Here is a 20,507-nt window from a genome sequence, read left to right on the forward strand (position 1 = left end):
TTCGCATGCAGAGATGTGTTCTCCACATTTTTAACCGCCACCCCACGATGGCAAACTGCGTGCATTATAAACATATGCGTGCAAAGTGTTGTTGCGTTCTTTAGGATAGCAAAAAAGCTAGCTGGATTTCGTTCACTGGTTCTTTTAACAGTTCCACCCCTTCCTCTGTCATAAGGCCAACCTTCAATGACCCTGTGGGACCAATCCGTTAGTCAATTTCTGGCCTGACAGTAGCAGACAATGTCATTGTTAACCCTACTGCTGTCTCCAACACCTTGGGTCACCATTTTGTGGAAATTTAGAGCTCTTCCTACTATCTCCATGCCTTCCTTCATTGGAAACTAGTGGAGGAGGCTCGGGTGATACCTTTCTCTTCTCAGAATCATGAGTGCTACAATGCCGTCTTTACTATGAGGGAGCTAGATCATTCTCTCCATTCATCCTGATCCCCCACTCCAGGGCTAGACACTCTCCACATTCAGATGTTGCAGCACCTTTCACTTGTGGACAAGCCCTTTCTGTTTAATATGTACAATTGCATCTGGGCAGAGAGCATGTGTCCCGGAAGGAAAGATGATAAGGACAAAATCTTCCTTCTAGCTACCGCCCCATCTCTCTCACCAGTTGTGTTTTCAAGGTGACGACATGTATGATTCATGCCCAGCTGGCATCGTGCCTCAAGTCTTGCAATTTACTAACGACTACACAGTGTCGATTTCGAGCATGCTGCTCTGCATTTGACCACCTCTTTACTTTGTCCACCCATATCATGAATAGAAGGCCTACGACACCTGCTGGAGAACTGGTAGCTTCCATACTCTCTACACATGGAGCTTCCATGGCCACCTGATGCATTTCCTTCATGAATGTTTAAAAGACCAATTTTTCAAGGTGCGTGTGGGTTCTACCTTGTTGGACACCTTTGTCCAGGAAACCAGTGTGCCTCAGGGTTCCGTCCTGAGCGATGTCCTCTTTGCTATCGCCATTAACCCTATAAGGATCTGTCTCCCACCCGGCATCTCAGGCTCCCTTTTCATTGATGATTTTGCCATCTATTGCAGTTCTCCACAGACCTGTATTCTTGAGCAGGGTCTTCAGCAGTGTCGATTATCTTTACTCATGGAACATCGACAATAGCTTTCATTTTTCCACTGACATAACCATTTGTATGAATCTGTGGCGGTGGATTGGTTTCTTTCAACATTTTTACATCTTGGGCCTGTTGCCCTTCTGTTCATTGAAACTACAAAATTCCTGAGCCTCATGCTTGATAGGAAACACTCTTCATCCTCCCATGTGTCTTACCTGGCAGCTATATGTGGTGTCTCAATGTCCTACGTGTCCTCAATGGTACTTCTTGGGGTGCAGATCGAACCACCCTCATCTGTTTGTACCGGTCCCTTGTCTGTTCGAAACTAGACTATGGGTGCTTTGTTTATGCATCTGCACATCCATCCCTCTTACACCGTCTCAACACTATCCACAATTGTAGCATCCATTTGGCCACTGGTGCCTTTTACACTAGCCTGGTTGGAAGTTTGTATGCTGAAGCTGCTGAACTACCACTGTCGTATAACCATGACTTTCTACTCAGCAGGTATGCATGCCATTTGTCTGCCATGCACGGCCACCCATCCTGTGCCTCCTTCTTCAATGATTCCTTTGACCACCAGTATAGGGTGCATCTCTCTTTGTTATATCCTGGAGTCCGCTTTTGGCACTTGCTCCGGCAACTTAACTTCACGCTACCTGCAACATTCCTGGTGGGTGTGAACCCTTCACCACCTTGGCTTCATGCGGCGGCCCATGTTAACATTAGCCTTCATTTGCTGCCTAAGGACACTACTCAAGCCTCGCTCTATCACAGTAAGTTTCATGAACTGCAATGGTATCTTTACGTATACTGATGGCTCTCAGACAGACCGTGGTATCGGGTGTGCCTTCATCATCGGTGCCATGACTTTTCAATACTGACTTCTGACACACAGCTCAGTATTTACAGCCCAGCTCTTCACCCTGTATCAGGCCATGGAGTACATTCAGCAACACAGACTTTTCAATTGCATCCTCTGCTCAGACTCTCTCAGCGCCCTTCAAAGTCTATATGTGCTGTACACCACCCACCCCTTAGTGCAAAGGGTCCAGGAAAAGTCACTTGCTCATTCTTGGTGGAGCCACTGTGATGTTTATGTGGGTTCCTGGTCATGTTGGTCTGGCAGGAAATGAGGCTGCTGACACTGCTGCCAAGGCTGCAGTGGCTCTGAGCACTATGGGACTCAACAGCTGTGGTCATCAGTCCCCTAGAACTTAGAACTACTTAAAACTAACTAACCTAAGGACATTACACACATCCATGCCCGAGGCAGGATTCGAAAGGCTGCAGTCCTCGTATCTCAGCCCACTAGTTCCTACATTCCCTCCAGTGATATCTGTGTTGCCAACTGTCAGGAGGCTTATTAAGCCTCTCCCAGTGGCTTGGACGACCTCCTCTCAGTCCTCCCACTGGGAAGGGGTCATTTTAACTAGGTTGTGTGTAGGGAACTGCTTTTTAAGTCATTGTCATTTGTTGAGTGGCGCTCCCCCACCACTTTGAATACATTGTGCCCAAGTTTTAACTATCTGCCACTTCCTGATGGAATGCCCATTTCTTAACCATTTATGTTCCCACTTTTGTTTGATGTCTGAGTTATCGGCCATTTCTGCAAATGACACGCAGGCTGTCAATTGCATTTTACTTCTTATCTGTTGTAGCAATATGGCGAAGGCCAATTTTTAGTTTTGGACCTCTTATTTCTGTATGGTGTCTTTTGCAGCCCTTTCTTCATATTCCTGTTCTTAGCTGTCTTCTGTTATGTCAATTGGGATTGACGTATAGTCGTTTTTTAACTTCTCTCTGTCTTTGTGTTCTATACTTTTGACTTGGGCACGTACCCAGTTGTTATTGCGCCTTAAAACAAAACAAACAAACAAACAACAGCAGGTGGGGACACCCACTTGTTGCCCCATCTTGTGGATGTGGTGGGTTCACAATGTTCTCCCATATCATAATAATAACCCCTCCATCCCCATCCCCATGCCCTACACTTACTACATCTTTCATTGTCACAGAAGCCTGGAAGTGGGACATACCATTCCATAAAAATGTCTTGTCACACTTCTTATCTGCCCACCATTTTAATTAACCATCTACAACATCCTGCAATGTGGTGATTTTAATTACCATAACACTGTTTACAATTAATGTCCCATTTGGCCTGTTCAGATATTTATTGCATAACTTAGAAAGTAGACGAGAGCTTAGCTCTTCTCTTTCAATTGCAATTCAATAATTTTCACTTCTGTCTTTATTAATTGGAGCCCTTTTTTGTATTTATCAGGTGCACTGCTTTTGATCACATAGTTTCATATATGTCACAACATCCACAATGTCAGTTACCACTTCTCAGTTTATATGACTGTAAACATTTTCACATGCACAAACTTTCCTTTTAAGAATGAACAAGAGTTCTGCTATCCATTTCAACCATTACATCTTAAAATTACCTTTCACTGCAACTTTAGTCAGTTCGTATGCATAATATTTCTCTCTGCCAAGAGACTATATTTCTTATTAAGTCATCTCACTCTTAACATACCTGTAATTTTATGCCTACTCTTGGTTGAGCCAATTATTTGTATATTTCCACTGTATCTGTCACAACACCTTATGAAATCGTTTTGCCCTGGCACCTTATATTGATGACCATATCCTGTGGCTCTCTTAAGCGAACAAGGTAGCCACTGATACTTTGACTACATGCTTAAATTTTTGTGTACCCATTTAGCTACATGCTAATCTGTAAATCTGTAAATTTCATCTGTGGCTGCTAAATGCAAATCCCAGACACTTGTAAAGTCCTCCTTTGACAGCAGCCAGGTAAGATTCTTTGCATTGTACCACTTTGGAGAACACTTCATGAAGAGAACAATTACTTCCTTCTACGCCATTTTCTATGAGTAGGTACTTCTTAGTTTCCTTTCAATTTAAGATGCCAGTGTTCCTTTACAAATCTACTTCCCCTAATAAGGGTCAAGTTATTCCTTCTGTGGATTCACCTGACCTGGGTACTCTCCATTGTATCGCTTGCATGGCATCACAAACACTCACCAATGTACACAGCATCCTACCATTTTGCCCTATTCATTTAAATGAAGATGTTGCTCCTTAGCCTTTCAGCTATTCGTGGTCACTATTCACTTGCATTCTGATGCCCCTCTAAATTCACATACATGCCTACACTTCTTTTCATTTGGTATCCCAGTGCTGGTATTACAAAGAGTTTATTACTGATGTTACCATATTTCATGGCCACTGATCATTGTAGGGGAGTGCCGTAACATCTGTAAAATCTTCACTGCTAAATGCTCCATTAAAATATTGTTGCTCTTATTCTAGATACTTTAACCTCTTCTAGCAGGAACGCATTATCTCTTTTTAAAACTTTAATGAGTAAATATGTAAAAATCTTAATCTTTCATCCCTTCATGTTCATAACTCATATTATAAAATTACCCACAACTGACTACTCTTTGCCTAATTTCATTGCTTCAGCGATCAAACAACTGATATGCTAAGCTGTTTCATCTAGCGTACATGTTCGCATGTCATGACGTTTTTCAGGGAGTGACTTCCCTTCCTCATCCCTTCATTCAATTGATGTTGCTAACAAGTTTTCTGAACAACAATATAAATGAATGCCAGTATGACATTTACCTTCTTTATTACTCATTTAATGTACAACCATGATGAAGTGATTGTAATATACATTACACAGTTGGACCATTTTGCCTGTGAGAACTTGGTTTGACTTTAACCATACACTTGTGTGAAGCCAGCGACTATTTAACAACTAAAGTTTCTGTTGCTACAGATAAAAACATAACAACACTTCTTACATTATGTAAATATTTAAACTCTGTTAACTTTATTCTTTCTTTTTATGACAATAAATAAATAAATGTATCTAAAAACAAAGATGATGTAGCTTACCAAACGAAAGTGTTGGTATGTTGATAGAGACACTAACAAACACAAACACACACACTAAATTCAAGCTTTCGCAACCCCCGGTTGCTTCATCAGGAAAGAGGGAAGGAGAGGGAAAGACGAAAGGATGTGGGTTTTAAGGGAGAGGGTAAGGAGTCATTCCAATCTCGGGAGCTGAAAGACTTACCTTAGGGGAAAAAGGGGACAGGTATACACTCGTGCACACACACACATATCCATCTGCACATATACAGACACAAGCAGACATATGCAGCCTTTACACATGTCTGCTTGTGTCTGTATATGTGTGTGTGTGTGTGTGTGTGTGTGTGTGTGTGTGTGTGTGTGTGTGTGTGTGCGTGTGCGCGTGTGCGTGTGCGCGCGCGCGCTGCGCGCGCGCGCGCGCGCGCGCCAGCGAGCGCGAGAGTGTGTACCTGTCCCTTTTTCCCCCTAAGGTAAGTCTTTCCGCTCCCAGGATTGGAATGACTCCTTACCCTCTCCCTTCAACCCACATCCTTTCGTCTTTCCCTCTCCTTCCTTCTTTCCTGATGAAGCAACCGTGGGTTGCGAAAGCTCGAATTTTGTGTGTGTGTTTGTGTTTGTTAGTGTCTCTATCAACATACCAACGCTTTCATTTGGTAAGTTACATCATCTTTGTTTTTAGATATATTTTTTCCACGTGGCATGTTTCCCTCTATTATATTCATAAATAAATAAATGTGTACACAAGAATGACTTCACTGTGGGTAAGTAACGAAAATAAATGTTGTTGTTGTTGTCTTCAGTCCTGAGACTGGTTTGATGCAGCTCTCCAGGATACTCTATCCTGTGCAAGCTTATTCATCTCCCAGTACCTACTGCAACCTACATCCTTCTGAATCTGCTTAGTGTATTCATCTCTTGGTCTCCCTCTACGATTTTTACCATCCACACTGCCCTCCAATACTAAACTGGTGATCCCTTGATGCCTCAGAACATGTCCTACCAACCAATCCCTTCTTCTAGTCAAGTTGTGCCACAAACTTCTCTTCTCCCCAATCCTATTCAATACTTCCTCATTACTTATGAGATCTACCAATCTAATCTTCAGCATTCTTCTATAGCACCATATTTCGAAAGCTTCTATTCTCTTCTTATCCAAACTATTTATCATCCATGTTTCACTTCCATACATGGCTGCACTCCGTACAAATACTTTCAGAAACGACTTCCTGACACTTAAACCTATACTCGATGTTAACAAATTTCTCTTCTTCAGAAATGCTTTCCTTGCCATTGCCAGTCTACATTTTATATTATTTCTACTTCGACCATCATCAGTTATTTTGATCCCCAAATAGCAAAACTCCTTTACTACTTTAAGTCTCTCATTTCCTAATCTAATTCCCTCAGCATCACCCGATTTAATTCAACTACATTCCATTATCCTTGTTTTGCTTTTGTTGATGTTCATCTTATATCCTCCTTTCAAGACACTATCCATTCCGTTCAACTGCTCTTCCAAGTCCTTTGCTGTCTCTGACAGAATTACAATGTCATCGGCAAACCTCAAAGTTTTCCTTTCTTCTCCATGGATTTTAATACCTACTCCAAATTTTTCTTTTGTTTCCTTCACTGCTTGCTCAATATACAGATTGAATAACATCGGGGACAGGCTACTACCCTGTCTCACTCCCTTCCCAACCACTGCTTTCCTTTCATGCACCTCGACTCTTATAACTGCCATCTGCTTTCTGTACAAATTGTAAATAGCCTTTCAATCCCTGTATTTTACCCCTGCCACCTTCAGAATTTGAAAGAGAGTATTCCAGTCAACATTGTCAAAAGCTTTCTCTAAGTCTACAAATGCTAGAAACGTAGGTTTGCCTTTCCTTAATCTTTCTTCTAAGATAAGTCGTAGGGTCAGTATTGCCTCACGTGTTCCGATATTTCTACGGAATCCAAACTGATCGTCCCTGAGGTTGGCTTCTGCTAGTTTTTCCATTCGTCTGTAAAGAATTCGTGTTAGTATTTTGCAGCCGTAACTTATTAAACTGATAGTTCGGTAATTTTCACATCTGTCAACACCTGCTTTCTTTGGGATTGGAATTATTATATTCTTCTTGAAGTCTGACGGTATTTCACCTGTCTCATACATCTTGCTCACCAGATCGTAGAGTTTTGTCATGACTGGCTCTCCCAAGGCTATCAGTAGTTCTAATGGAATGTTGTCTATTCCCGGGGCCTTATTTCCGCTTAGGTCTTTCAATACTCTGTCAAACTCTTCACGCAGTATCATATCTCCCATTTCATCTTCATCTACATCCTCTTCCATTTCAATAATATTGTTCTCAAGTACATCGCCCTTGTATAGACCTTATATATACTCCTTCCACCTTTCTGCTTTCCATTCTTTGCTTAGAACTGGGTTTCCATCTGAGCTCTTGATACTAATACAAGTGGTTCTCTTTTCTCCAAAGGTCTGTTTAATTTTTCTGTAGACAGTATCTATCTTACCCCTAGTGAGATAAGCCTCTACATCCTTACATTTGTCCTCTAGCTATCCCTGCTTAGCCATTTTGCACTTCCTGGCAATCTCATTTTTGAGACGTTTGTATTCCTTTTTGCCTGCTTCATTTACTGCATTTTTATATTTTCTCCTTTCATCAATTAAATTCAATATTTCTTCTGTTACCCAAGGATTTCTACTAGTCCTCGTCTTTATACCTAATTGATCCTCAGCTGCCTTCACCACTTCATCCTTCAAAGCTACCTATTCTTCTTCAACCGTATTTCTTTCCCCTATTTCTGTCAACTGTTCCCTTGTGCTCTCTCTGAAACTCTGTACAACCTCTGGTTTAGTCAGTTTATCCAGGTCCCATCTCCTTAAATTCCCACCTTTTTGCAGTTTCTTCAGTTTTAATCTACAGTTCATAACCAATAGATTGTGGTCACAATCCACATCTGCCCCTGGAAATGTCTTACAATTTAAAACCTGGTTCCTATATCTCTGTCTTACCATTATATAATCTATCTGATACCTTTTAGTATCTCCAGGATTCTTCCAGGTATACAACCTTCTTTTATGATTCTTGAACCAAGTGTTAGCTATGATTAAGTTATGCTCTGTGCAAAATTCTACAAGGCAGCTTCCTCTTTCATTTCTTCCCCCCAATCCATATTCACCTACTATGTTTCCTTCTCTCCCTTTTCCTACTGACGAATTCCAGTCACCCATGACTATTAAATTTTCGTCTCCCTTCACTACCTGAATAATTTCTTTTATCTCGTCATACATTTCATCTATTTCTTCATCATCTGCAGAGCTAGTTGGCATATAAACTTGTACTACTGTAGTAGGCATGGGCTTTGTGTCTACCTTGGCCACAATAATGCGTTCACTATGCTGTTTGTAGTAGCTAACCTAGCTAACCTGCACTCCTATTTTTTTTATTCATTATTAAACCTACTCCTGCATTACCCCTATTTGATTTTGTATTTATAACCTGGTAATCACCTGACCAAAAGTCTTGTTCCTCCTGCCACCGAACTTCACTAATTCCCACTATATCTAACTTTAACCTATCCATTTCCCTTTTTAAATTTTCTAACCTACCTGCTCGATTAAGGGATCTGACATTCCATTCTCCGATCCATAGAACGCCAGTTTTCTTTCTCCAGATAACGACATCCTCTTGAGTAGTCCCCGCCCAGAGATCTGAATGGGGGACTATTTTACCTCCGGAATATTTTACCCAAGAGGACGCCATCATCATTTAATCATACAGTAAAGCTGCATGCCCTCAGGCAAAATTACGGCCGTAGTTTCCCCTTGCTTTCAGCCGTTCGCAGTACCAGCACAGCAAGGCCGTTTTGGTTAGTGTTACAAGGCCAGATCAGTCAATCATCCCGACTGTTGCCCCTGTAACTACTGAAAAGGCTGCTGCCCCTCTTCAGGAACCACATGTTTGTCTGGCCTCTCAACAGATACCCCTCCGTTGTGGTTGGACCTACATAAAAATAAATAAATAAAATAAATAAAATCATAAAATTGCAACTTACAGCTTTAAAATCAACCCTAGGCCTACATTCAGTTTAATGACTGCTTAACTTGGTACTTGGATCCATAATGACTTTTCAGTGCCATAAACACAATATTCGATAGCCTCCTCCAGGGTCAGGAGAATACACACACTTTAAGTCTCTTCCTGCTTCTCTGCTAAACCATTCACTTCTTACAGGTTTGTACATCTCACTTACGTAGTGTAAAATGCAAATCACTCCATATATCTATTACTAATAAATCTCATTCTCCCAACCAACAGTAGTTTACATAGTAACTTAATAAATACACACCCATAGGTTACAGCTTCTTTTAAATACTCATTGACGTTTACACAGTTATTACTACAGAATTTAAATCCAGTACACACATGAATATCTCTACTGGCAAGCATACTCTCACACCTCTCAGTGAACTCCAGTCTCAAATCTTCATCTGCGTGTTCATTATGAATTAAATTTTTATCATACTGAGTTTTATGATCATTGTACACTTTACTAAGCTTACTTCGACTTCTAAATTCCCTCTTAAAGGCTCCATTGAACTGAGGCAATATCTTAAAATTGTTCTGGTATTTGGAATCTCATTCCAATTCTTCCCACAACTTTTGAAACTATTTTGGGTTTTCTTCTATATCACACACAGAATTAAGTACGTTACTTGCAGATTCTACTTTTTCTTGTACTTTCTGTACTACTAATTTCTGTGGACATTCCTCCACTCAGTGCATTCTGAACATGTAGTATTTCATTAAATGCTCTACTCTGTTGTAACATCTCTACCCTCCTTTGCTTATCTGAGATTTGATCGTTTAATGTCAGAACTATCCATGATTGATTTCCTGTAAACAATATCCAAGATTTTTCCCATTCACTATCAGACGCCTAAGTTTTCAGTGTGATATACTATAAGGAGGCATATGTGCAAATACTGATGCCAACAGAGGACATTTCTAAAACTGCTACTGTTAGTCCCTTTGGGTAATTTGAATTTATATACATGCTTTTCGGACTGAGAAATATGGCATAAATGTGGCAGAGATTGATCAACTCGGTATTGTACAAACTTTCATTTGCTTTCCACACCTGGATGATGCACTCATTTTTTCTCCTTCACCAAATGAAGTGAGGACCTTGAACAGGTCTGCAACAACATGGAGTGGTTAGGCGTAACAGTGAACATGGAACAACACCACTTATGACAATAGAAAGGAACATTTCTAGGTCATTCCATTTTGTCAGGGGGCATGACACCAACACAGGATAGGATTGAATTAATCAGCTAACACCTTAGACCATCAGGGCTTTTTAGCAATTTTAATTGTCACAAAAAATATTATATTTATAATTATTGGTAAATTAATGACCAAACCCACACGTTTTTTGTTGAGCATGTATGCCTGTTGGGACTTGCAAAATGCCTCAAATGTGCAGTCGGGTAAGATACCCAGAACTACTTTGCACCTGGTTGCTTCGACCAGCAGACACAGAGACAAGCCTCATTTGGCAGTCGACTTGCATAGCAGTGAGACCTTGTTAATGATTAATTTACTTCAAATGGTCTATCACACAATGTGAACAAGAGTCCATTCATTCAGTTTCAAACAGCACATAAAAACAGGAAAATATTGAAATAAAATGTGGTGACAAAGAAATGTTGAGTCTTCCAGAAAATAAACAACAACCTAAACTGTCAGTTCACATCAGCAACCTATGTAAAAGACTGAATTCAGCAGCATTTACCACTCACTCAATTGCACCTGTTTGTGACTTGGAAACAAAGCTGCATACCTAGGATATTTCCATTCACTTATGACATGTGGCATCATATTTTGGGGTAACCAGTCATAAGCAAACAAAGTCTTTACTGCCCAGAAAAGAGTGATCAGAATTATGTCTAGGGTGCACCCCAGATGCTCTTGCAGAAACTTATTCAAACAAGCCTGGGATCCTCACCATGCCATCTCAGTACATTTTTTCACTAATGTGCTTTGTCAACAATAATCATACATTTACAAAACAAACAGTGAATATCATGATCATGATACAAGTAGTAAACATGGTCTTCACAAAGATAAAAAATCTTAGCATGGTACAGAAAGGAGTACAATACCAAGCATAAAAGTGTACAATAAACTTCCATTTCACGTTAAATCAGTCATTGAGGGTATGACTAAATTCCAAAAACAGCTAAAACTATTCATTACAGGAATGTTTTGACAGTGTGTAACAGTTAGTACAATGTGTTTAATTATAAGCGTTCCTATAAGGTCTGACTATGTAGCACTGGCATATCAACTGATGACAGAATGTATTCTATGTATATTAGAATGTAAGGCTTACAATTTGTTTGTGTAATCATTATTACTACTGTAAACTGTGTTGTTGTTTCAACACTTGAACCTCATGTATCTGTTCATATATGATTCAGTGTGTATGCCTCAACTATTTAGATATGGTTATTACTGTAATAATGTGACATGTTCTACATCCTAGCAATACACTCATATCAGGATCTATAGAACACAAAAATAAATAAAATAAATAAAGTAACAAGAACGAACAGTATAAGAGCGAATTTTTCAAAAATCCCATTCTCAGAGTATTATATAAAAATTCATGCATTCATTACATTATTTTTCAAATGTCATATATGCGAAATAATATGACCAGTCTTGAAAAAAATATACATTTAAAAAACATACAAGAAACGAGTGTGGATTTGATCTAGTGATGTGCCAATTATGGAACTTGAACAGTAACCACCTGATCAGTGCCATCACAGGCTCAGAGTAACACTGCATCAGCACATATTAAATGCTTAATACTTCTCTTGCAATTTTCTCAAAATTGGCTAAGTACGAGGGCTATCCACAAAGTACATTACGTTTTCGTTTGTGTCCGTTAGGGGCGGGGCTAGCACGGCCATCTTGGTGTCATGGCATTCCGCCGCTCATTCAGCATCCTGCCGTGCTAGTGAGAGGTTCGTGCTGTACTCTGTTGAGTTACTGTGACAGTCTGAAATGTCAGCGTTAATTGAAAATGCCGCGAAGTGTGAAGTGTGTGCTGTAATAAGGTTTCTGACTGCAAAAAACTGTACACCGATAGAAATCTATCGGCAGATTTGTGAAGTGTATGGGGACAACATAATCACTGAAGGTGGAGTGCATCAGTGGGTCATAAAATTTAAAAATGGCCGAACTAACATTCACGACGAAGAGCGAAGTGGAAGACCCAGCATAGTGACTGCCGAACTTGTCAAAAAAGTCGATGCCGCGGTCTGTGAAAACCGTAATTTCACAATAACGGAACTCTCTATGAGTATTGCCAAACTCTGGACAACCTCAGAAGAGCAATACAAAACAACCACAGGGGAAAGTTGGGCTCAAAGATCTTGCTGATTCACGACAACGCCCGGGCCCACACAGCAAATGCCACTCGTGAAGTTCTCGAATCTTTTAAGTGGGAGTTGTTTCCTCATCCGCCGTACAGTCCCAACCTGGCACCGAGCGACTTCCACTTATTCCCAGCAATGAAGAAGTGATTGGCTATGCAGTGTTTTGATGACGACGCACAGCTTCAAGAAGAGGTTACCACGTGTTTACGACGAAGGAATTTCCAAACTCGTCCATCACTACGATAAGTTCCTTAATTTAAATGGCAACTATGTAGAAAAGTAGTATTTAAGTGTGGCTTTCATCTGTATATAATAAAAAGATTCCAATACTTTATTTATTTTTAATTCCAAAATGTAATGTACTTTTTGGATAGCCCTCGTAGTATGGCTTACTATTTGCACATTGTGTTGTCATAATGGACCACAAAAGTGCACAAAATCTGAAGTAAATCTGTGATCTACACTTCATGGCCTCCCCATAAAAGGAACTACTGTTGTCATGGTTGTGTAGGGTCGTACATTATTACAAAGAAGCACAAGTTTATTTTAGTTCAGTTATTTGCTTATTCCATGGATCATAATTGCTATTAACTGCCACACGATGTCACTGGTCATCCACTATCCTTCACAAATGAAGCCAAGCTTCTTTTGCATTTCAAAACACATTCAGCATGACCCTGTCAGAAAGTAGGATTTTATTCTTGATTGAATACCTTGAATGCTTCCATTCTCTGGACCTGTACTTTGTCTCTGAGGTATATGGATGGGCATTACTCTCTTCCCCTGATCAGAATACAGAAGACAAAAAATAGTTCAGTTTTAACAAAGAAGCTGTTATGTATTTAGTCTTATTCTTTGAGGCCATATGACAGATGTCTTCTTCCTAGGTAGACATCTGTACATTTCTTATTTCAAGATTAGAACAATTTCCTACAAATTTCCAGTTTACTTAAATGCCACAGTTATTGCCAACATAGCCACAAGTAATGTAAATCTTCTCCAAATAATTCAATCAAATTTTTACCATCATCATTTGCTTATCCTATTATCTTTTGTAATTGAAACCTCTACCTATCCTGCTTATTTGATTTCACTTTTTATGTTTCATCAGTTGTTGAAGGAAAAAATTCATTTAACAGACTGAAAGTATTTAGTCATGGCTATCTTAATAAGTCAAATTATAATTAACCTAGAGAGAGAGAGAGAGAGAGAGAGAGAGGGAGAGAGAGAGAGAACACAGAAGTTTATTAAAGCTAAAGATCTGCTATTTAGAAGGAGACTGTCAATTCTTCCAGTTTGGTTAGGATTTAAAATTTCATAACAACGTGCCAAAGAAAGAAAACAGTGTGCAAAAGAAAGACGCAACAGAAACTTGAGATTAATTAATACAGGAAATACCTTTGTTTGTTGCACAAAGAAATTGTTTATGATATGTATGTTTTTGTAAGATAAATGTTGTTGTTGTTGTTGTTGTTGTGGTCTTCAGTCCTGAGACTGGTTTGATGCAGCTCTCCATGCTACTCTATCCTGTGCAAGCTTTTTCATCTCCCAGTACCTACTGCAACCTACATCCTTCTGAATCTGCTTAGTGTATTCATCTCGTGGTCTCCCTCCACGATTTTTACCCTCCACACTGCCTTCCAATACTAAATTGGTGATCCCTTGATGCCTCAGAACATGTCCTACCAACCGATCCCTTCTTCTGGTCAAGTTGTGCCACAAACTTCTCTTCTCCCCAATCCTATTCAATACTTCCTCATTAGTTATGTGATCTACCCATCAGATAAATGTTAACTGTTTCATATAGAGCAGTTTATTAATCTGTTTTCTGTTACTCTGTTGTGTGCTACTCTTTGCTGACAGTATAATAATTATAATCTTCCATCAGTCATCACCTAGCAAGGAAATCAATGTTATCATCTGTGATTTTTCAGTGAAGACATGTTTGGACAAATCATAAGAATAAATTACAGCCAGCCACAGAGAGACTCTCACTTTAATGTACCTTTGGAGACTGCTGTATCGTGGTACAAAGCATATCATGCCTTCACAAAAGCACTTTACCATCCAGATAATGTTGTTATGTTGAAGAATTCTCCAGGTAGGAGAAGTAGTTGTATCTTTAATATTGATTCAAAAAGATGTTGACATCTATGCAGGAGAAATAATGATTATTCCTCTAACATATTTTCTGGCATTTCTTTTTTCCAGGTGACATACTGACATTTGATAATATTCGTCTGATTCATGCACGTGAAGGTTACACTGACAATGTTGGCCGTGAAAGACATATCATAGGTGTATATCTTGACTGGGATATTGCCTACGCACGAATTAGAGTGCTTCGTCAAAATGCTGGAATGCTAAAAACATGAGAGAGAATTTGGTGGCAATAAAAAAGGAAACTGAAGCACATCATTTAACTGTGGAATGATGACAGTCCAAGGTTGAAGTGATAAATTATGATTCAAACAACAAAAGAACTTATAAAACCAGATTAGATATTGTGATACATCACTTTTTCTCCATTAAACAAGTACTATTCGTTCCATCATAAGCATTTGTAAGATATCATACACTGTAAAAACGTTTTAGTATGGAACTTTGACATTCTTGTTCAGTTATATTTATTTGGATAAGAAATGTGATTAATGAAAAACTTAGAAATAAGAACAAAGTTAGAAGTGAAATGAAAAGACTCAGTATTATTACTAATCATGCTTTTCTCAAAAATAAATTGCCTTTTTTATAGCAACATGTAATAAATATCTTAATTGTACAGAAGTTGTGTAGCCACAGAGATCTAGGAAAATACCTCAGAAACTTTAAAACGCTATGAGAATAAGAATTCAGATGACCTACACAGTAAGTAGCTAGATATTTGGAAGGAAATAACCTAAAATGGAAAAATGGAAAACAATTTTTCTTACATATTCTAATAGTTACTACATCAAAAAACTACCAAGACTGATTACTATGCAGTATATACACATAGGGTGCTAGGGGTACAGGTACAGATATTGTGGTCATTGGTATCTTAATAAGTACCCACTTCAGTGTGTTGGCTGTTTTTTATCTGTGTCTATCAGTCTTCGCACAAACATATCATATAATTTACTACTTGATGTTTTTTGCAGGGTCATAATTGCACTGGGAAGTGGATGATGTCTATGTATATAGACTCTCCATTTTTCATCCACAAGTCCACACTTTAAGAGCTGACTTGCTACCGAGAGGAAAATGAACGTTAATGGCTGGCTTGTGACCCTAGTACTTTCATTTACTAACTCGTACTATATAGCAGAGATGCTGAGTTTCAGTTAGGGACAACAAAAAGAATGTCACAAATTAGCTTTTGGCCAGTATGACCTTTGTCAAAAATAGGTGACAGACACCCCCCCCCCCCCCACACACACACACACACACAAATGCAAATGCAACACACATACACACGACTGCAGTCCCTGGCAACTGAAGTCAGTTGCATTAGCGTGAGTGTGTGGGTGGGTGTCTGTTGTCTACTTTTGATGAAGGCCATACTGGCCAAAGGCCAATTTGTGACAGTCTTTTTGTTGTGACTATCTGCGACTCAGCATCTCTGCTATATGGTGAGTAGCAACTTCCCTTTTCAAAATGCATTTACAGTCAATCCTGTATTTTCCATCGTTTAATTTTAACCTGTACTATAGTTTTTAGTGCTGGGGAGGGAGGGATGTAACCATGGGGATGTGGAGTATTTTTAATGTTTTGGAAGAGGAATGGCGACTTCTAAATTGCCCTAAACAAAGTTTAAGTTGCCACCCTGTTAAAACCTGCATAATACAGATTTTTAAATCCAGAGATCAGTGTGAGATATAAGACGAACGTATCCATTAGGACACTGTGGCGAATGTTGTAGTTAATTCGATATGGCAGCAGACAACCGACGCGAGTGCCTTTGTTAAAAGCATGACATCGCCTCTCCTGGATTCGTGACCATATCAGTTGGACCCTAGATGACCGGAAAACCGCGGCCTGGTTAGATGAGTCCTGATTTCAACTGGTAAGAGCTGATGGTAGGGTTCGAGTGAAGTGCAGACTCCACGAAGCCACAGACCTAAATTGTCAACAAGGCACTGTCCAAGCTGATGGTGACTCCATACCGGTGTGGGCTGTGTTTACATGGAATGGACTGGGCCCTCTTGTTCAGCTGAACCGATCATGAAATAGTTTTGTTTTGGCTACTAGAATGGATGAAAATGTGCCATCACGAGGCCATAATCATTCACGACTGGTTTGAAGAACATTCTAGACAGTTTGAGCAAATGATTTGGGCAACCAGATTTCCCGAGACGAATCTCATCGAACATTTATGGGACATAACCGAAAGGTTAGTTCATGCATGAATTCCTAAACAGTGAACACTTTCACAATTCGCACAGCTATAGAGGCAGGGCTCAGTATTTCTGCAGAGGGCTACCAACGACCCAACGATCCGTGCGACCGCCATGGTCGCAGGTCTGAATCCTGCCTCGGGCATGGATGTGTGTGATGTCCTTAGGTTAGTTACGTTTAAGTAGTTCTAAGTTCTAGGGGACTGATGACCTCAGATGTTAAGTCCCATAATGCTCAGGGCCATTTGAACCATTTGTGTAACCTGACCCAGGTACGATGGGTGGCTGTGCAGTCCTGGATGGCCGAGTTTGGAACATCTCCTCTTCGGTGATATTCGAGCCTGCAAGGCGTTGACTGAGTACAGCACTCCTGAACCCTTCGATTCCGAATCTGTATGACAGTCACGTGATGCTGATCTACACGAGGATCAGTATCACGGGACGCAGTCTCAATAGGCACAGTCCCTGCTGCGGTTGAATTCCGACATGTTCCGATCGACGTTTCTGCCTCTAACATGAGGCGTAACTTCTTCTTACAAGAAAACAACTTTAAGATACGGTGTATGAATGAGAAATGCGCTATGTGATCTTTCCTTACTCAGAGTGATTTTGCTAAATGACGACAAACTAAAGTGTATGGTGTCTATGATATAGGGTATTTATTAATTCATCATCCCTGTACAGTGCACAGGCTACGACGGTAATCCCAAAAGTAAGGTCTCCTATTTTTTTATAAGTACAGAACTCTGTTTGTGTGGCAGTTGGACACACTATTATGAAGAGTGCTTCACGCGCTGTGTGTAAACATGTGCAGGCCGCGCTGAGGCGCTCAGCCTTGGCTTGGCAGCCGTTGACAATGGAGCTCCCGTTGGATGTTACCGCCAAGTGCGAATTGCGCGCAGTTATTCGGTTTTTGAACGCAAAGGGCACTGCGCCGATTGAAATCCGTCGCCAATTGACGGGAGTGTACGGTGAGTCGTGCATGGATGTCAAAAATGTCTAAGTGGTGAAGAGAGTTTGCAGCTGGTCGGACCGAATTTCACGACGAACAAAGGAGCAGGAGACGGTCAGTTTCTGAGGAGACAGTGTTGAAGGTTGAGCAAAGCATGTGTGAAGATCGGCTGATCACCCTGGATGAAATCTGCACGTTGATTCCTGAGGTTTCCCGAAGCACCGCCCACAGAATTTTAACGAAAACATTGAACTACCGGGAGGTGTGCGCAAGATGGGTGCCACGCCTGCTGACTGAGGACCACATGCGGCAACGAGCTGATGCTTCCCGCGCATTCCTTCGCCGCCTTGGAGCCGAACAGGACAACTTTCTGGACACAATTGTCACGGGTGACGAAACTTTGGCATACTACTTTACACCTGAGACCAAGCAACAATCACGCCAGTGGCGGCATCCTTCATCAGCATGGCGGCGAGCTGGTATGACATGGACATACAAAAACTGCCACAGCTTCTACAAAAATGCATCGACAGAAATGGTGATTATGTCGAAAAATAGCTAAATGTTCAAGCTGTAAACTGATGTAAATCATTGTAGAGATAAACAGATCTATGTACTTATAAAAAAATAGGAGACCTTACTTTTGGGATTATCCTCGTATGATGGGACCACCATTAGCCAAAGTGTTTAATGTGGCCCCCACGGATCTCTAACAAGGGAACCTCCCCATCGCACCCCCCTCAGATTTAGTTATAAGTTGGCACAGTGGATAGATCTTGAAAAACCGAACACAGATCAATCGAGAAAACAGGAAGAAGTTGTGTGGAACTATGAAAAAAATAAGCAAAATACACAAACTGAGTAGTCCATGTGCAAGATAGGCAACATCAAGGCTAATGAGAGGTCAGGAGCGCCGTGGTCCCGTGGTTAGCGTGAGCAGCTGAGCAATGAGAGGTCCTTGGTTCAAGTCTTCCCTCGAGTGAAAATTTTACTTTTTTTATTTTCGCAAAGTTATGATATGTCCGTTCGTTCATTGACGCTCTGTTCACTGTATAAGTTTAGTGTCTGTGTTTTGCGACCGCACCGTAAAACCGTGAGATTAGTAGACGAAATGACGTGCCTCTCTAATGGTAACCGAATACATTTGGTCGCAAGGTCATAGGTCAACCGATTCCTCCACAGGAAAACACGTCTGATGTATTCTATTCGACACTGGTGACGGCATGTGCGTCACATTACATGAATATGTTGTCGACCCACCTAACTTGTACACTTGGCGAATGGGTAAAAAGATTCTTCTACCTTGCCCGATTTAGGTTTTCTTGTGGATGTGATAACCACTCCCAAAAAAAGTGATCGCATCGGACGGACAGATAATAATTGTCTGAAAATAAAAAATTAAACTTTTCTCTTGCAGGAAGACTTAAAACAAGGACCTCTCGTTCGGCAGCTGCACACGCTAACCGCGGGACCACGGCGCTCCTGAGCTGACGTTAGCCTTGATGTTGCCTGTCCCGCATGGACTACTCAGTTTGTATATTTTGCTTTTTTTTTTCATAGTTACACACAACTTCTTCCTGTTTTCTCGATTGATCTGTGTTTAGTTTTTCAAGGCCTGTCCACTGTGCCAACTTATAACTAAATCTGAGGGGGGTGCGATGGGGATGTTCCCTTGTAAGTACAAGCAAGCATGATGCAGCAGCAACTGACGCACATGTTCAAATGTATCAATTTGAACAGGCAACATGAATGCATAGTTACAGTGGCTGCACGTGTGGGATGAGCTTTGCAAACACAACTCGTTTCAGGTGCCCTCACTGCTAGGAATCGAAAGGATTGAGTTCTGGCAACTGGGCACGTCATGCGACTGAACCACTTCGCCCCATCCATCGGGTGGGGTAGATGTCAAGATGTCTCCACTCGGACATCTGGAAGCGAGCTGGAACACCATCGTGTAGTAGCCGCAGTACCCTTCATACCACCAGAGGCACCACCTCTTTCAACAGAGGAGACAGGATCACCCGCAAGAAGTGCAGATATGCTTGTGAGGCGTTGTGGAAGGATGAATGATCTACATCTACATCGTTACTCTGCAATTCACACCTAAGTGCCTGACAGAGGGTTCTTCGATACCTTAATAGGTACCCACTTCAGTGTTTTTGCTGTTTTTTCTCTGTGTCTAACAGTCTTCCCACAAACACATCACATAATTAACTATTACTACTTCTCTACCATCCACTCTCGAATGGCGTTTGGGAAAAAGGAACACCTAAATCTTTTCGTTCGAGCTCTGATTTCTCTTATTTCATTATGATGATCATTTCTCCCTACGTAGTTGGGTGTCAACAAAATATTTACGCATTCGGATGAGAAAGTTGGTGATTGAAATTTCGTAAATAGATCTCGCCGCAAAGAAAACCGCCTTTGTTTCAGTGACTGCCACCCCAACTCGCGTATCATACCAGTGACACTCTCACCCCTACTGTGCGATAACACGAAACGAGCTGCCCTTCTTTGCACTTTTTCGATGTCCTCCATCAATCATACCTGGTAATGATCCCACACCGCACAGCAATATTCCAGCAGAGGATGGACAAGTGTAGTGTAGGTTGTCTCTTTAGTTGTCGCATCTTCTAAGTGTTCTGCCAACAAAGCGCAGTCTTTGTTTCGCCTTCCCCACAATATTATCTATGTGGTCTTTCCAATTTAAGTTGCTCG

General features: G+C 40.8%; 1 protein-coding gene across 2 annotated transcripts in view; it reads left to right on the forward strand.

Moving 5' to 3' along the window:
- LOC124794727 (gamma-butyrobetaine dioxygenase-like) overlaps positions 1 to 15,159 on the forward strand; it is a 234,819-nt gene extending 219,660 nt beyond the window's left edge. The window contains exons 8-9 of one of the 2 annotated variants that reach the window (XM_047258324.1): positions 14,399 to 14,565; positions 14,676 to 15,158. In XM_047258324.1, coding sequence (XP_047114280.1) covers positions 14,399 to 14,565; positions 14,676 to 14,839 — 331 coding nt within the window. In that variant the 3' untranslated portion in view covers positions 14,840 to 15,158. Of the gene's footprint in view, positions 1 to 14,398; positions 14,566 to 14,675 lie in introns of both variants that reach the window. The other variant, XM_047258333.1, reaches the window with a different exon arrangement.
- Positions 15,160 to 20,507: the final 5,348 nt, after the last annotated feature.

Source organism: Schistocerca piceifrons, chromosome 1 (genome assembly GCF_021461385.2).
Source record: "Schistocerca piceifrons isolate TAMUIC-IGC-003096 chromosome 1, iqSchPice1.1, whole genome shotgun sequence".
NCBI lineage: Eukaryota > Metazoa > Arthropoda > Insecta > Orthoptera > Acrididae > Schistocerca > Schistocerca piceifrons.